Genomic DNA, 17,866 nt, shown 5'->3' on the forward strand with positions numbered 1-17,866 from the left:
TTTGTTCCACTGTCAGCTCCTGGCGGACAGATCTCATTTAGCTGACAGCAGCCTCAAAGGCCGGTAGTCAGGGTGGGTGATTGACTGAGTCTTCAACATGGACAAGCTTTGTGATGCTGATACACTTCTGATCAGAGGCTTGTACATCGGGTGATGCCGCTGCTTAGATAAAGATAGACTGGCAGTTCTGTAGAAGCTTTCTGACCCCTTTCAGGTTGTCCCAAAAAGCTTTACATTCAGTAGCATATGTAGCTCCCACTTTAAAGTAGGAGTGTTGGCAGTGATTATGTGCAGAGGAAACTTCCTCAAGCAACAGTGTGATAATAATCAGGTGATTTTTTAATTGATTTAGGTAGAAAAAAATTAGTGCTGATCTTCAAAATAGAAGTTTACAGACCTAGTGCTAGAAAATGGGTTTGAATAAGTAACTACATGATGGTCAGCATGGAGACAGGAAACCTGTTCAAAATTTGTTATTCTGTGGATTTAGGTGTCTGGGAGTTGCATCTCATTGAAAATGGTGGGATTTTGAAAGGATAATTTGTTCATTGTGGCGGCTAGTGAGGTGGGATGAGAGAATGCTATTGTTCTTCTGGTACCATTAGGTATCTGAACTTCCAGACTGTTTCTCAAACCCATTTAAAAACTAAACTTGTCTACAATGATCCCACCACTAACAGCACAAAATGAGGATGACTTCATGAAATGTAATTAAGAGGACAAAACTTGTTGAGCAATCTACCTCGTTATGACCTTGCACATTACGGTCTATCTGCACTGTACTTTCTCTGTAACTGTAACACTTCATTCTTCATCTTGTTATTGCTTAACCATTTTACTTCCTCAGTGCACAGTTGTAATTAATCGATCTGCATGAACGGTATGCAGACAAGTTTTCCACTGTACCTCAGTACATGTTGCAGTAATAAACCAATTTACCAAATGATTAGCTGGCAAATTGATCTACTTATTGCGTTGATTTTGGGCAATGTGGTGGCCAGGGTGTCAGATAAATTCTGTGCACTTTTCAATTGTCATGTGAGATGTTGATATACATGCTTCGGGTTTAGTTATGCTGCATTCCCTGAGGTCTTTCTGAGCTGTAAACCAAGATTCAGTGTTTACATTCTTCACATCAGGTTTAAACCCTTAACCTATCATGCTGGGTTGAACGTCAAGCTAGCAACTCAGTCTCATAAACAACGGTCAAATGCTACGGAAATGGCAAAAAATGTGGACTGACACGTCACATAGCGCAAAACGAAACAACAACAATGATCAGAGGTAGCACGAAGGAATTTGATGAGCATTAATTTCACTTCGGTATTGAAGTAATTCCTTACTTAGTTTCATCCTGGGGTGCAGTGGGATTATGATTGAATAGGGAACTAAATGAGTGAATTATTAAAATCTCTGGTCATCTGTACTTAATATTTTAGCTAGGTGGTTGCAGCTGAGTTCTGAGGTTAGCTGAGCCTGAGTGAAAATGCTGGGCTGCCAATTGAGCTCCAGAGATCAGGAACAGCTCCTCTCATTAGCAACTCACTGTAAGCTCTTGTGAAGTACTGAGGAATGCTGTGATCTCAGCACTACTCTCAGGAGATGTGGATATAAAAGTTCCCTCTGAGCCATTCTGAAGAAGAGCAAGCAAGTGTTTAGTGCCCTGACCAATTAAATTACTCTATCAGGATTACCAAGACAGGTTATCTGATCATGGTCATTTGGCATTGCTGTTTATTGAAGCTTTCTGTGCATAAATGGGCTGCAGTGCTAGGCAGGTAAAAGATGCTAAAGATTGCAAGTCTGTTGTTTACTCTGATTCATTCCAAATATCCTCCTTGAAACATTTGCACATGGAATTGGTGCCCAACAAGTTTGGCTCTGCGTGTTGGGGTCAGATTGGGTATATATTTTTCTGAAACTTTCAGGTTGAATTGGGCCATGCAGTGTCACTTGGCTTAGTGCATTGTCCAAGTCAGGAATGCTAAAGACTGAAGAAGATTAAATATACATGTTGTCCTCTTTCGTCCGGTGGCCAATTTCTCAGCAGATGGTTCTGGTTCCCCAACCATTGGCGCAGACCTTGTTAATCCAGGCAATGTCCGAGCTGGCATGGCTCTTCTTGTTGTTCTCACTCTCATCCAGAGCAGATGTAGCATAAGTGTGAGGGGTTCAGCCCAAGACTGCTACTGCGACCTGAGCCTTCCCAGTATCAGCCTCCGTAGTTTGAGTGGCAGCTGCACAGGTAGCTCCTCTGACTGTGTCTGTTGGCTGGAGAGTGGTGGCGTCTCGTTCACCCATCTGAGCAGCGAACAACCAGGTCCGTCAAGCCGGAGAGCAGAAGCAGCTGGTTCTCCCCCTCTGAGCACCAACCGACTAAGTCCAGAGCACAGGACAAGCCACTGTATGGGAGGTACTGCCAGATATCAGAAGTGGCTGACATAACAAAAAATCCAACCAATGGATGGAACTTTTACTAAAAGTTTTTTTAGTTATATAAAGAATAAAAGGGAGATGAGAGTTGATATTGAACCACTGGAAAATGATGCTGCTGAGGTAGTAATGGGGGACAGGGAAATGGCAGGTGAACTTAATAAGTACTTTACTTCAGTCTTTACTCTGGAAGACACTAGCTGTATGCCAGAGGTCAGTGAGTGCCATTGCTATTAGAAAGGGAAAAGTGCTAGGCAAAGGTCTTAAGGTGGATAAGTCACCTAAGGTGGACTATATCCCAAAGTCCTGAGAGAGATTGCTGAAGAGATAACAGATGTATTGGTCATGATCTTTCAAGAATCACTTGATTCTGGCATGGTCCTGGAGGACTAGAAAATTGTAAATGTCACTGCACTCTTTAAGGAAAGACAAAGACAAAAGAGACCAAATTAAAGGTCAGTTAACCTAACCTCAGTGGATGGGAAAGTGTTGGAATCCATTATTAAGGACGAGGTTTCAGGGTACTTGGAGACTAATGATAAATTAAGTCAAAGTCAGCAAGGCTTCTGTAAAGGGAAATCTTTCTTGACAGATCTGCTAGAATTCTTTGAGGAAGTAAGAAGCAGGGTGGACAAAGGAGAGGGTTTGGATGTCATTTACTTGGATTTTCAGAAGGCATTTGATAAGATGCTTAACAAGTTAAAATCCAATGGTTTACAGGAAATATACTGGCTGATATAGAGGAATGGCTGACAGGCAGGAGGCAGCAAGTGGGAATAAAGGTGACCTTTTCTGGTTGGCTGCCAGTGACTAGTGGTTTTCCTCAGGGGTCACTATTGAGACTGCTATTTTTCACATTGTTTACCAGTTACTTAGATAGTGAAATTGAAGCTTTGTGGCAAACTTTGCGAATGATACAAAAATAGGTGAAAGTGTAGGTAGTGCTAAGGAAGCAATGCGAGTGCAGCTGGACTTAGACAAATTGGACGAATGGGCAAAAAAGTAGCAGGTGAAATACAATATTAGGAGATGTATGATAATGCATTTTGTTAACAGGAACAATATTACAGACTATTACCTAAATAGGGAAAAAAATTCAAACCTCACAGGAGCAAAAGGAATTAGGAATCCTCATGCAAGACTTCCAGGAGATTAACTCGCAAGTTGGGTCTGTGGTAAAGAAGGCAAATGCAATGTTGGCATTTATTTCAAAGGGAATAGAATATGAAAGCAAGGGGATAGTGCTGAGGCTTTATAAGACACTAGTAAGGCCCCACTTGGAGTCTTGTCAACAATTTTGCACCCCTTATCTTGAAAGGATATATTGTCATTGGAGAGTCCAGAGGAAATTCATAAGGATGATTCCAGGAATGAAGGGGTAAACAAATGAGTGTTTGGCAGCTTTGGGCCTGTATTCATTGGAATTTAGAAGAATGCGGGGGGATCTCATTGAAACCTACTGAATGTTGAAAGGACTAGATAGGGTGGATGTAAAGAGGAATTTTGGTGGGGGGGTGATATCAGAACTAGGCAGCGCAATAGCCTCAAAATTGTTGCTTTGTGTGTGTATATATATATATAAAATGGAAAATGTTTTACATCCTTTGCTTCAGACTGTCTAGGGTTGGATTAATGCTCTGCATGGAATACAGTTCCTTCTTTCTGTACCTGGCCCACAGCCACCTAGTTATCTGATGTTGGTCAGGTGTTTGGTTTAAATAGGGACACCATTGACAGGTCCAGGGTCCAATCTGGCCAGAAACATGAATCTCTAGAAAAATGCCCCCAGAGCAAAAATTCCATCTTATTCCACCTGTACTCATGGCCAAGTGGAGTGATTAGAGTCACATAATCAGTCTATCACAGTTTTTAAAAAGACATTGTCAGTTATTCCCCTTAGTCATTCACTGTCCAAAGTCCAACACTGCAAACCTTTTTCTCTATTTTATCTTTGCCTGTGATGATAAGGGTGTTGTCAGTTGTCCTCTGCTATAGACCAAAGGAAGTTAAATTGCTCCCCACCCCAATCTGTGTTCCTTCAGTCTTCTGTCCAAAGCTTGCCAACAGTTTTCCTTCAGCTGTTGAGCAAGATGATTTTCCCGTTCTCTACTGTCAGATGAGGGCCAGGACTAAAAGTGACTGAACTTGGGCATCACATAAGCAATTATGAGCTTGGATTTTATTCAGCCAGCCCTGTCGTTGGACTGGATCTCTTCCCCCCCCCCCTTTACAGTTTCCTGCTCCACATACATTTGCGCTGCCAGAGAGATTCTCAGAACAGATAAAGCCTGGGCTGTCACCTGCCCTTGCAAAGACTGAAGAAGGTTTTTGACCATTTAGGGGGCAATGATTACAGTTATTTTGATGACATTGGGGCTCTTGGATAAAACTAAACAAAGAGTTGTTCTTTCCAGGAGGGAGGGTAAAGCTCTGGTCAAGGATGCACCAGAACTCCATCTAGGCGGTTACTGCCTCGTGCATTTTTGCAGCAACTTATCACATGTCTTGGATACATCCACACATCTACAATTAGTTACTTTGAACTGCTTTGTAGCTGTGTAAACCCATCCATTCCATATTACGGAAAGCCAAGGGTGAGAGAGACTGAGAAAAATTAAATGCAGAGTTGCTTTATGAGGGAAAACTGTGCAGAGTTGTCCTGAACTCTGGAGATCTGAAGAATGAGCAGTGATCACATTTATGGGGATAATAGGGTAGATAATGTAAGACTGTTTTCTTGATTAAGGAGTGTAGACCTAAGGCACGGATAAGGACTGTGAGATCAATAATAGCAGTATCTCCAAGGCTGACTTAGATTTTTAGAGGAACCAACAAAGAAGGGAATCATGCAGGAAAATGAAACTTCTGACAAGCAGATGAACCATGATCTTTTCGAACAACAGGGGAAACTCCAGGGTAATATTGACTTCTAGTTCTTATGTTCATATCTACCAGGGCCCAGTGGACAGCTATTTCACCCTAATTGACCTCAGATGTTGGAAATATGAAATTAAACAGAATGCAGGAAATACTCAGCAGTTCAGCCAGTGTCTATAGAGTGAGAGAAAGTCTATGGTCTTTCATTAGTGTTTGAGAAAAATTAGAGAACAATATGTTTTTAAATTACAGAGGAGCAGGAGGAGTGAAGAGTCACACATTCATGGACGTCTGCCCATTTGTAAGTGGTTGTCAAACTGAAGCCCCTTGGATTGGTACAAAAGATTCCATAAGATTGCCTCGGAAAGGAAGGGCACTATCTCAGTGGCCTGATAGCATTTATCCCTAGTAGTCTGCTTAAAGATGGATTGCTAAAGTAATCAGATAGTAATTCTTCATTGCATGTGATGTGCCTTGGAATATTCTGAAAGGATATGTGATTTTTTCTTATACAATTTAACTGTGTCTCTCATAACACAAGGCGATGCAGCTGTCACTATGGGCATGATACAGCTGGGAGATTAACCTGTCAGTTATATAGTCATAGGAATTCATGGCACAGAAGGAGGCACAAGAGGAAAGAATGCATCACATCAAAAGAAAGTGTTGGTTGAGGAATGAATGTGGATCGACAAAGACTTGACTAGGATCTTATTTAAATAGTGCAACACATTTTTAATAGTCAACACAGGAATCTGTGGATGATTTAATCCTCTGACTGATGATTCCTTCAGTGTAACATTGGGGGAGCCCAGCAGGATTGTATTCTGTCAACAGTCTCTACATAAAGTCCAGTGACAGGTTCCATGCCCGCTGGCACTCTGTTTAGTTACAGATTCACAATAAATCTAGAACACCCTGTCTGGATGACTGATCTTCCGTCAGATCTGCTGGCGACAATATCACAACTTGTAGACCTGTTGCCTTTCAACCCCATGACCCTCAAAGTTCAAAGTAAATTTGTTATCAAAGAATATATACAATATGTCACCATATGCTGCCCTGAAATGCATTTTCTCTTGGGCATTCACAGTAGATACCAAAAAAAAATAATGAAATCAATGAAAAACTGCCAACCAATGCGCAAAAGAAAACAAGTTGTGCAAACACAAAAAAAGATAGTTAGATAGATAGATAAATAAATAAAAGATATTAAGCGCATGAGTCCTTGAAAGTGAATCCATAGATTTTGGAATTAGTTCAGTGTTGAGGTGACTGAAGTTATCCATATTGTTTCAGGAGCCTAGTAGTTGAAAGGTAATAACTGTTCCTGAATCTGGTGCTTTCTGTGTCAAATTTCCATGTTCTCCCTGTGATTGTACAGATTTCACCTAGATGCATTTTTCTCCAATGTCCCAGTACTGTGCAGGTTGGTAGGTTAAATAGTCACTGTAAATTTTACCTGGTGTAGGGGAATGGTTGAATCGGGGGGACCTCGTGGGAATATGGAGAGAATGAAATGGAATTAATGTAACTGGATGCATAATGTTTGTCAAGAATGCCATGAGCCAAAAGGCTTATTTCTCTGTCGTGTTACTCTGTGACTCTAAGCCCCATACAACCAAATGTGCTGTAAAACAAACAAGCAATTAATAGGAAGACCAATCCTTAGCTCATCACACACAGCACACTCCAAAAACAGCAATACTGTAACCAAAAGGAAGAGTTTTGGATGATCTGAAATTTATGCTCAAGAAGGAATGTTTGTCTAAAGAGAATAAACTGGTGCTAGGGGATGCCAAGGTTGAAATACTGTAGTTGATTGTCCTGGAATATTGTCTACAACACAATATGAGGCCAAGATTGCAAACCATCTCAGTGAGTTACCAAAGGGAAGGATGGAGTAGGTGGTTGGAGGCCAGCACCTCAGGAATATTGTAAATAATGGGCAAGAAAATTAAGTCTTTTTCTCTTTCTTCCAATCCATAAGCTCCTTTTACTCCTGTTCCTTTATTTGAGGCAAGTTAAATCAAGTGGAACATATATTGGTTTGAAAGGGGCTCAGGTTCATAAATTCTACCCAAATAAGATTTCAGAAAAGAGCAATATAATTTATGCCAAAGGAATTGTCACTTTCTAGTAGCTAACACATGGAATATTTAAGGCATTTTCTGAATTGTTTCAGGTGAACATAACTCTGCTTGACATTAATGACAATCGCCCAGTTTGGAAGGATGAACCATACTTGGTAAATGTGGTTGAAATGTCACCAGCTGACACAGATGTCATCACTGTAAGTACCTTACTACTGCTACAAATGTCTAAATCTGTACACAACTACAATCACAGTTAAATTAAAACAAAAATGGTGGATAGGCTCAGCAGATGGAACAGCGTCTGTGGAGAGAAAAAGAGCTAATGATCTTTAATCTTCTCTCATTCTCACTCTTTCATACTTTTTCAATCTCTTGCTCTACCTCTATCATTCTATCGCTCTCTCTCACTCTTGTACTCTTGTCACTCTCACTCACTCTCTACAGATGCTTCCTCACCCCTGAACATTTCCACCGTGTTCATTTTTTATTCCTGACACCCCACCTATTGTTTTCAGTGCAACCACAGATCTGTGTTGAAATTGTTTTGTTGTCGCTGCCTATGTCATGCTGTGTTAGCGCCAGAATGTGTGATGACACTTGCGGGCTGCCCCCAACACTTCCTTGGGAGTATTTATCAATGCAAGGGTTGCATTTTACTATATGTTTCAATTTGCATGTGATAAATAAATCTGAATCTGAGCTATTTCCTGTCAGAATCAAAGGCTTACTGCATGAAGTCTGTATGTCTCAGAACTTTGTTGTTGAGCTTAGATATCAGATTAGTAAACTGGCCATGATTCCAAATAATATAACTCCCCTTTGTGTAGGCTGAAATCACCACACAGTAAAGATGTTTTATTTATATTGTCAAATAAAATTTGACACTAAGCCAAAATAAAACAACAGATGACTGGAAGTTTGGTTAAAGACATAAATTAAAGGAAGAAGGGTTAGGAAGAGAATTCAAGCTAGGGCGATAATCACAAGGGGAATTAAGAAAGTTGGAAGATGACAGAAATCTATGGGTTTTAGAAATGGTTAGAGAGAGAAGAGAAGGAGAGAGCTATTTAAAGGGATTTATAAACCATGGTGAGACTTCTAAATCAATGCAGTTCATTTAAAGCTCCTCAACTTTAGTCAACAAAATTTCTCCCATGGAAGTTGCAAGTATGGAAGTCCAGAGAAGTTTAATGGCCATTACAATTTTGTCAGGAACTCATTTTCAGCCAGGACGTGTGGTTTCCAACCTTGTCACTTCATCTTCTGCATTTAATCTAACCTAATACTGATCTGAAAAATGGGTAAGTGCAGCAATGCCTGTCGAGGTATGAGGATTATGAAACTTCTGCTTCTTCAGTTGGATGTTACAAATGATTTAGCACTGTAATAACAGGGGAGCTGAAAAGGTTACCAGAATTCTAGGCATTATTTGTAACCAAGCATGATACAATGCATATTGTAGGAGACAAGACAAACTTCAACTTTTGCTGGAAGGTCATCAACTCAGTGAAGAAGGCACTTTGGTTTGTCTGTAACATGTTGATCTTGTAACATAACAAGATGTCCATAGGTGAATACTACAATCTGGCATGTTCCTGGCTGCAGGAGAACATGCTGAGGGTTGCTGTGAAGCTCAATGTAGCCTCCGCAAGGGCTTTGTGGGAAAGTAGCACCAACTAAGGTTCTGTCACCACTGGATGCTCAGGACTGTAAAGGGATCCTGTAGTGTGTTTACAGAGGTGAGACGGTAAGAAGGCAGGTGGTGACAAACCAGTTTATTGGAGGGGGATTGAAAATCTGATTGAAGTATATCACAACATCCTTGCGCTCAGTGTAAGTTAAACCAAAGAGGTTATTGTCAGCTACAGGAGGAAGAAGTTGGAGTTCCACAAGCTAGTCCGTATCAGGGCATCAGAACTGGAGAGGTGCAGTAGCTTTAAATTCCTAGGTATTATCATATCAGAGGATCTGCCCTGGTGCTAGCACAGAAGTGTCATCACAAAGAGGTACAACAGCACCTCAACTTTTCTGGATGTTTGCGTAGATTCAACATGTCACCAAAAACACCAACCATCGTCTATTGATGCACAGGGGAGAGTATCCTGATTGATTGCATCATGACCTGGTATGGAAACACCAATGTCCAGACATGGAAATGTCTACAGGAAGTGGTAGATGCAGCCCAGTCCATAACAGGCAAAGCCCTTCCCATCATTTGAGCTCATTTAAAAGGAGCATTGGCACAAGAAAGCAGCATCCATCATCAAGGACCTTCACCATCCAGGTCATGCTCTGTGCTTGCTGATACAATCAGACTGAAGGGACAGAAGCCTTAGGTCCTACACTTCTAGGTTCAAGAAGAGGTATTACGGTACAACTATCAGAATGCTGAACCGGCATGGATAACTTCACAACTCAAACTGCAGTCTCAAAGTCTTTTTACAACAGTTCTCAGGTACAATTTGTCTCCTTTTGCACATCGGTTGTTTGTTTTTGTATACTTTCTCATGAATTCTATTGTATTTCTTTATTTTCCTGTAAATGCCTTCAAGAAACTGAACCTTAAGGTTGCATATGGCAACAACATATACAGTGTCCACTTAAATAGGTACAGGAGGGGAACGGTGTTACCTTCTGATGCTGTAGTCCATCCACTTCAAGGTTTGATGTTTTATGCATTCTGAGATGCTCTTCTGCACACCACTGTTGTAACACGTGGTTATTTGAATTAATGTTGCCTTCCTGTCACCTTGAGCCAGAGTGGCCATTTTGCTTTCACTCTTATTAGCAGAGAGTTTTCATCTACAGAGCTGCTGTTCACTGGATGTTCTTATTTGTTTTTTTGCACCATTCTTTGTAAATTCCAGAGCCTGATGAGCTTGCAAACCCCAGGGGATCAGCAATTTTTGTGATACTAAAACCCACCTTGTCTGGCACCAATCATGATCAAAGTCACTTAGATCACATTTCTTCCCTATTCAAGATTCAAAGAGCATTTATTATCAAATAATGTATAAATTATACAACCTTGAGGTTTATTTGCTTAACAGGCAGTCAGAAGCAAGGAACCAGAAAGAACCCAGCTAAAAATAATAAGACCAGCCCCCAGTGACCACAGAGAAAGAGAAAAAAAAATCAAAACAAATCATCCAAATGATAGAAGAGAGCAACCAGAACAGCATTCTGAACCAAATTGAGTCCTTAGATCCAAATCCATAGAGCAGCTCGGAGTAGGCCCAAAGCCTTGACTTTCAGTTCATCATATTACAAACACCCCACCCTGCAAAAACTCATTTCAGGGAGGTAGCACCACCAACTCCACCCCCTGCAACCTCATACTCCCCCCACCCCCCCCAGTCGACCTCCAAGGGTGTATGTATACAGGACATTCGATTATGAAAGAACACAACAATTGAAATCTTCAAACTGTTTTAGGTCTTCTCTTCGTTTGGAACTTTTCTCAAAGTTGTAGTAGATGTCAATGAGCAATTGACATGAAAATGTACTTATATTATCATGGTGTAATTTTTTTTATTCTGCTACAACTTTAAGCAAGTCTACAGGGAGTTTGGCCTCATCATGTAGGACATCAATAGAGTAACCCCTTAACAGCTAGCCAGCTAGTTTAAATAAAGTTAGCTATGCTAATGAATGAATGACACCTGTTAAACTCAGCTCAACTTGTCTTTTACAGTCATTTAACCCACCATGGGCAAAAGAAAAGTCATTGTTGCAAACAGTGCAGCGAGCAACACTGTCATTATTTTTGACTCCTATTAGGCAGGGGTACACTTTAGTGTTGTCTGGGGTGAAGTACGTTATATATTTTCTTTTTTTGAAACACTCTGCCATGGCACTGCAGGACACTGAACTGAACTGATGGACAATGAAAGAGAGAGAGAGGTCGACTGCAAAGCCCGCCCACAGAGAAAACTGATAGGTCTACTTAGCACAAAGAGAGACCAATCAGGATGCTCTCTTTGCCACTCTCTTGCTACATCTGTCGCTTGCACTCTCTCTCCCCCTCCCCCCTCCCTCCCACTCTCCCTCCCCCTCTTCCCTCCCACTCTCCCTCCCCCTCTTCCCTCCCACTCTCCCTTCCCCTCCTCCCTCCTGCTCTCCCTCTCCCTCTCAAAAAAATCGATTTCCAGGATATTGTATATAATTTGCGGGTGTCAAGGAGTCACTATCAATATGCGGGAGACTCCAGGAACTTCTGAGAGAGATGGAATGTCTGATATTAGCGGATCATGTTGCTACAAAGTTTGTAGACATGAAGCACAACAGCTGGAGGCAGTCTTTGCGTCGAGGAAAGAGGAGCCCCTAGAATATCTGGGCTGACTTGTAAATTGTCCGAACGTACTACGATCCAGGCCTTGCCATGGCAAATCACTCTGGGCCTAAAACACACCGCCCAGCGATTCATTTCGGACTTAGATTTCGCTGTCGGAGAAGCCATTCTCAACCTCATTCTGATGTTGTGGTCTGAACAACATCTGAACCTTTTGATCATTTCTGCATGCTTCTATGCATTAAGTTCCTGCCACATGATTAGCTGACTAGATATTTGAATTAATGAGCAGCTGTACAGGTGTACCTAATAAAATGGCTGCTGAATGTATATGTACTTCATAAAAATTTATACTTAGGTTTTGGCTTTGAATTTGATTTTGTTTCTTTGCATTTATTGTGGCATCAAACTAATATGTGATGAAGGATCATGGTTGCTCTTCAAGCAATGTACCTATTATTGGCAGAGGCAAAAAGGCAAGAGAAGAGAGGTTATGCTGGAACTTCTTCCAACATCATTTGGGTTACAGCTAGAAATCTATATGGAGATCTAGTCACTGTACTGGGAAATATGTGACAGGGTTAGAGTGCAGAGCAAGTTGATGAAGAAAGTGCCAGAGCTAAAGAATTATAACTATGAGAAGAGTCTCTCTAGGCTGAGAGTTTTGTTGCATTGAAGGAAATGGGGGAGTTTCAAATGACGTATATAAAATAATGAGGTTAGATAGGTTGTAAGGAAGATTCTAATCCTTTAGAAGAGGGAATTGTAAGTAGCAGTAAAATCAATTCAAGTTCAAAATTCATTATCAAAGTACATAGATGTCACCATATACACCCTGAGATTAATTTCCTTGTGGGGATTCACAGTAAATACAAAGAAATAAAATATATAATTATAATAATTAATAAGCATGAGTATTGAGAAAATGAGAACATAAGATGAAGAGTCTTGCAAGGTCCGTAGGCTATGGACCGTTCAGTTGTGAAGCAAGTGAAGTTGAGTGATGTTATCCCCTCTTGTTCAAGAGCCTGATGGTTGAGGGGTAATAACTGTTCCTGAACCTGGTGGTATGGTTCCTGAGGCTCTTGTACCTCCTTCCTGATGGCAGCAGCAAGAAGAGCAGCTAATTGGTGGGAGTCTTTGATGAAGGGTGCTGCTTTCCTGCGGCAATGCTCCAAGTAGATGTGCTCAATGGTGGGAGGGCTTTACCTGTGATGGACTGGACTGTACCCACTACTTTTTGTAGGCTTTTCTGTTCAAAGGCATTGGTGTTTCCATACAAGGCCATGATGCAACCAGTCATTGTACTCTCCATCACTCATCTATAGAAGTTTGTCAAAGTTTTAGATGATATGCCGAAAAGCCTCTCAGAAAGTAGAGGTGCCGCCATGCTTTCTTTTTATTGGCATTTAGGTGCTGGACCCAGGACAAGTCCTCTGAAATTATAACACCGATGAATTTAAAGTTGATGACCCTCTCCGCCTCTGATCACCCAACGAGAACCAACTTATAGTCCTCAGCGTTCTTCCTCCTGCAGTCAATAATCAGCTTCTTGGTCTTGTTGATCTTGTGTGAGAGGTTGTTGGGGCACCATTCAACTAGATTTTTAATCTCCTTCCTATATGCTGATTTGTCGCTACCTTTGATTCAGCGAGTGGCATTATCAACAAACTTGAACACGGCATTGGAGCTATGCTTAGCTTCACAGTCATAAGTATAAAGTGAGTAGAGCAGTGGGCTAAGCACATAGCCTTGTGGTGCACCCTGTGCTGATGGTGATTGTGGAGGAGATGTTGTTGCCAATCTGGACTGACTTCAGTCAGCTGGTGTGGAAATTGAGAGTCCAGTTACACACAGAAGTATCGAGTCCTAGGTCTTTGTCCTTATTGATTAGTTTTGAGGAATGAATTGAATGCTGAGCTTTAGTCAATGAAGAGCATCGTCATGTATGTATGTTCAAGGGTTGAGTGACAAGCCAATGAAATAGTATCTGCTATTGACCACTTGTAATGATAGGCAAAATAAATGGATCCAAATTGTTTCTCAGGCATAACTTGATATGTTTCATCACCAACCTCTCAAAACACTTCATCACAGTTTAGGTAAGTACTATTAAATGATAGTTATTGAGGCTGGTCACCATTTTCTTCTAGGCACTGGTATAATTGAAGCCTGCTTGAAGAGGATGGGTTTCTCAGATTGCTAAAGCTAGAGGTTAAAGATATCAGTGAACACTCCAGCCAGTTGATCAGCCCAGGTCTTTAGCACTCAGCCAGGAATCCCACCAGGGCTGGATGCTTTCCATGGGCTCACCCTCCTGAGGGATGCTCTCATGACGGCCTCAGAGACTGAAATCTCAGGGTCGTTGGGGGCAGTGGGAGTTTTTGAAAGTGCCTCCATGTTTGATGATCAAAGCAAGCATAGAAGGCATTGATCTCATCCGTGCACAAAAGCTTGTCACCAAAGTCACTTGGTTTCATTTTGTAGGAAGTGATAGCATTCAAGCCCTGCCACAGCTGTGGAGCATCCTTCAGTGATTCAAGTTTGGTTGGAATTGCCACTTTGCCTGTGAGATGACTTTCTGGAGATCGTACCTGGATCTCTTGTATTTGACATGAGAGCCACAGATCTGGCCGTCAGCAGATTGCGGATCTCTTGGTCCATAAAGGGCTTCTGGTTGGGGAAGACTCAAAAAATAAATGGTTTTGTGGGGACACACCCTGTCATGTTTTGTAACTCTGTGAACTAATAGAAAGAAAAACATGGGAGCCCAGGGATAAATGTGTCTATTTTGTTTTACTTTAGTGAGGCACACTCGTTTAACATGGTGGTGTAATGACATAGGCCATTTATGCACTTTTACCTGTAATGAATAACCTGTAATGAATTATGTAAGAAACAAAGTTTGCTTAATCAAACTATATTTACAATATTACTCAAATATTACTGAAATATTAAATACACAGCACACTTGTCTACAACTGTTTTTATGAAGTCCGTGACAGCTATGGCATATTTTTTCAGATCCTCTGATGAGTCCTTGAACGTGGCCCAGTCCAGCCACTCAAATCAATCCCATAGCAGCTCCTCTGCCTCCTACAACCATCTGTTTGTTGTCCTTATCTCTGGAGTCTTGTTCTTTAGCCTCTGCCTGAATGCAGGTCGAAGGAGGACAACCAGATGGTCAGATCCCCAAAATGTGGTCTAGGCATAGAAGGGTAGGCATTCCTAATCGATCGTGGTATAACAGTGATTGGGTGTGTTTGGACCCCATGTGCTGCAGGTGTCATGTTGATGATAATTGGGCAGAGATTTCTTCAAACAAACTCGATTAAAGTTCCCGACAATGATTTGAAAGGGGTCAGGATAGGCTGTTTCTTGTTTGTTTATTGCCCTACTCAATACTTGAGTGCTTTCTTAACATCGGCCTTTGGTGGTATATAGACTCAGTCAGGAGTCCAGACCATCCAGTGTATCAAGAAACTCTTGGGTTTCACCGAGGTGTCCAGCAAGTCTTGGGTGAGCCATATCTCCGTGAAGCACGGAATGCAGCAATCTCTCATTTCCCTCTGATATAGCAATCTTACCCTTAGGTCCTCAGTCCTGTTCTCCAGTGACTATATATTTACTCACAAGATATTGGGTGGAGGATGTTTCACATCTCACCTTTTAAGTCTGGCTTGTGGTTCCCTCCCTTCTGGCTATAGTGATGTACCTTCATCCACTTCATGGTGCCATACTGGCATATTGACAAGTCCTTCAAAAGATTGTGAACTTGCTAGTTCTTTACAATGGTTCAAAAATACATAAATGGGAATTTACAGGCTGCAAATTGCAGTGAAGTTCAGAAGAATATTTAGAAGTTTTGTAAAATGTCATCGTGTTTCATCAGCGCGATCTTGTTTAATGTGCTTTTGTGATAACCAATAGAAGTGAGGAGTAAGATTTCCACCTGGTGATACAGAATTCACTGCCTGATGGGATGTTAAGGGCAAAAATCATCAGGTCTAATAAAGCTAGGAGAGAGTTTTGAAGAGTTGTAACGAGGGAGAGGGAGAGACACCCCGCTATTTTGATGTTGTACCCATTGGTCCTAGACTCTCTCATGATATGAAACATCTTCTCCATATCCATTCTATCTAGCCTTTTCAATACACAATAGGTTTCAATGAGGTCTGCTGTCTTTTATCTAAACTCCAACAAGAATAGGCGGCAGAGCCATCAAACACTCCTCATACATTAACCCTTTCATTCCCAGATTCATTCTCCTCTGGACCTTCCACATGCCAGCACATCTTTTGTCAGATATAGGGCCCAAAACTACTCGCGATACTCCAGGTGCAGTCTGACCAATGCCTTATAAAACCTCAGTACTATATCCTTGTTTTTATATTTTAGTCCTCGAGAATTGAATGATAACATCTCGTTTGCCTTCCTTACCACCAACTCAACCTGCAAGTTAACCTTTTGGGAATCCTGCACGAGGATGCTCAAGTCCCTATACACCTCGAATTTCAGAATTTTCTTCCAGTTTAGGAAATATAGTTTCCACTTCTTAACAAACAATAATTAAAGCAGCAAATAGACCATTCACTCTGATACGTAACCGGTGGCTTCTTGTCCTGAATAGCAGCAGTCATTCATTTCATTCGCTGAAACAAAGCATGAGGTTATTTTTGAGAGATGAGGCGAGGTAATTTATTACCGTATATTATGTACTTGAGTGGAACAGAGAGTTAACTTGCCTTTTCCATTGACAATGTTTATTGCACAATAGTTCATCAGACTTGATGCATGTTGCAAGACAGATGAGTAATAAATATGACTTGAGCATTAATGTGAATGTAGAGTAGGTTTAATATAGATGCTGTTCCTGGCTTCTTAGCATTTAAGTTATTGATTAGTTGTCGCCATCCTGAAATGATATACTTACAGCAAAATTGTCTATGTTGTATAGACCAATAATAATTGCACAATTAAATATCACGACGCATCTGTGATTATATTCATATTGGCATTTGCGGAATCTGCTCCATGAATCTTCACCTCCTCAAGCTGAAACAATTAAATAGAGAATTGGCAGAGCCTTGTGCATAAACCCAGAACAAAGTGAGTTGATAATTAAGGGAGAGTTAGAATTAGTTATGACAGCTAATTTTCTGGGCAATGTTTCTTGAAGAGAATCACACAGTGACTGAATTTGACAGGATTGTACAATGATTTTGCTACGTTGTGGTTGCTTTATTCATGACGATGATAAGCAAGTTGTTAGATGGTTATTTTTTAAGCGCTTTGTCTGAAATAAAGACTTATTTATTTTCTTCCTTATCATGTCTCATAAACCTGTACACCAATTCTGTATTTTGAAGAGGAATTGTACACATATCAAATAACCAGTTTGTGATAAATATATAATACGATGAATTGCATTGCATCTATTTCTCTTTTGGTGGTGTTGCTTATAGTAAGAATTGCACAGTGGCACAGCTAGTAGAGCTGTGGCCTTTCAGCTCCAATAACCCTGGGTTAATACTGACCTATAACTTGCATGTTCTCCCTGTGACTGCATGGCTTTCCAGCTGCTCCAGTTTGCTCTTTCATCCCAAGGATAGGTCAGTTGACCTCTATAAATTGCCTGAGTTTGCTGAAGAGAATGTGGGCAGAATAAAGTGGGATTAATATAAGAATAGTTTAGCTTGGACTAGATGGGCTGAAGGGCCTGTTTCAGTGCTCTAGTTCACTTTGACTCTATGAATAGTGTTGTAAGGTAATGTATGTGGAAACATCTGCATAATTCATGACCACTGACATTGAATTGGAGTTCACTTTAAGAGGCTAGTCTGACATGATGATGTAATGACGTGTAGTTTTTACCGAACTTTATGTTCTGTGTTTGGTTGACAATAAGTTGTTACATTTTCCCTTAAACTTAAAATGCCCCTGCCGCTTCGTTTATGAAAATCTACAGTGTAAATGGGTGCTTGATGGATAGCATGGACTCACTGGGGCTTGTTTCCAGGATGTTTGACTCTATGACTAAGACCATCCAACTAACCCAACAAGCGGTTGATCTCCTAACCAAGGAATGGCTTCTCTGACAACTAACTAGATTATATGTTTTTGTCCTGGAGTTGGAATTGCACCTTCAGCATTCAGACTCAACTAAAAC

The 17,866-nt window shown here is 41.0% G+C and overlaps 1 protein-coding gene across 1 annotated transcript in view; it reads left to right on the plus strand.

Annotated features, from left to right (window-relative positions):
• Positions 1-17,866, plus strand: part of cdh23 (cadherin-related 23) — a 1,109,092-nt gene that overhangs the window by 656,711 nt on the left and 434,515 nt on the right. Inside the window, exon 22 of the mRNA XM_059946450.1 lies at positions 7,496-7,603. Coding sequence (XP_059802433.1) covers positions 7,496-7,603 — 108 coding nt within the window. The remainder of the gene's footprint in view (positions 1-7,495; positions 7,604-17,866) is intronic.

The sequence above is a fragment of the Hypanus sabinus genome, chromosome 21, assembly GCF_030144855.1.
Source record: "Hypanus sabinus isolate sHypSab1 chromosome 21, sHypSab1.hap1, whole genome shotgun sequence".
Taxonomy (NCBI): Eukaryota; Metazoa; Chordata; class Chondrichthyes; order Myliobatiformes; family Dasyatidae; genus Hypanus; species Hypanus sabinus.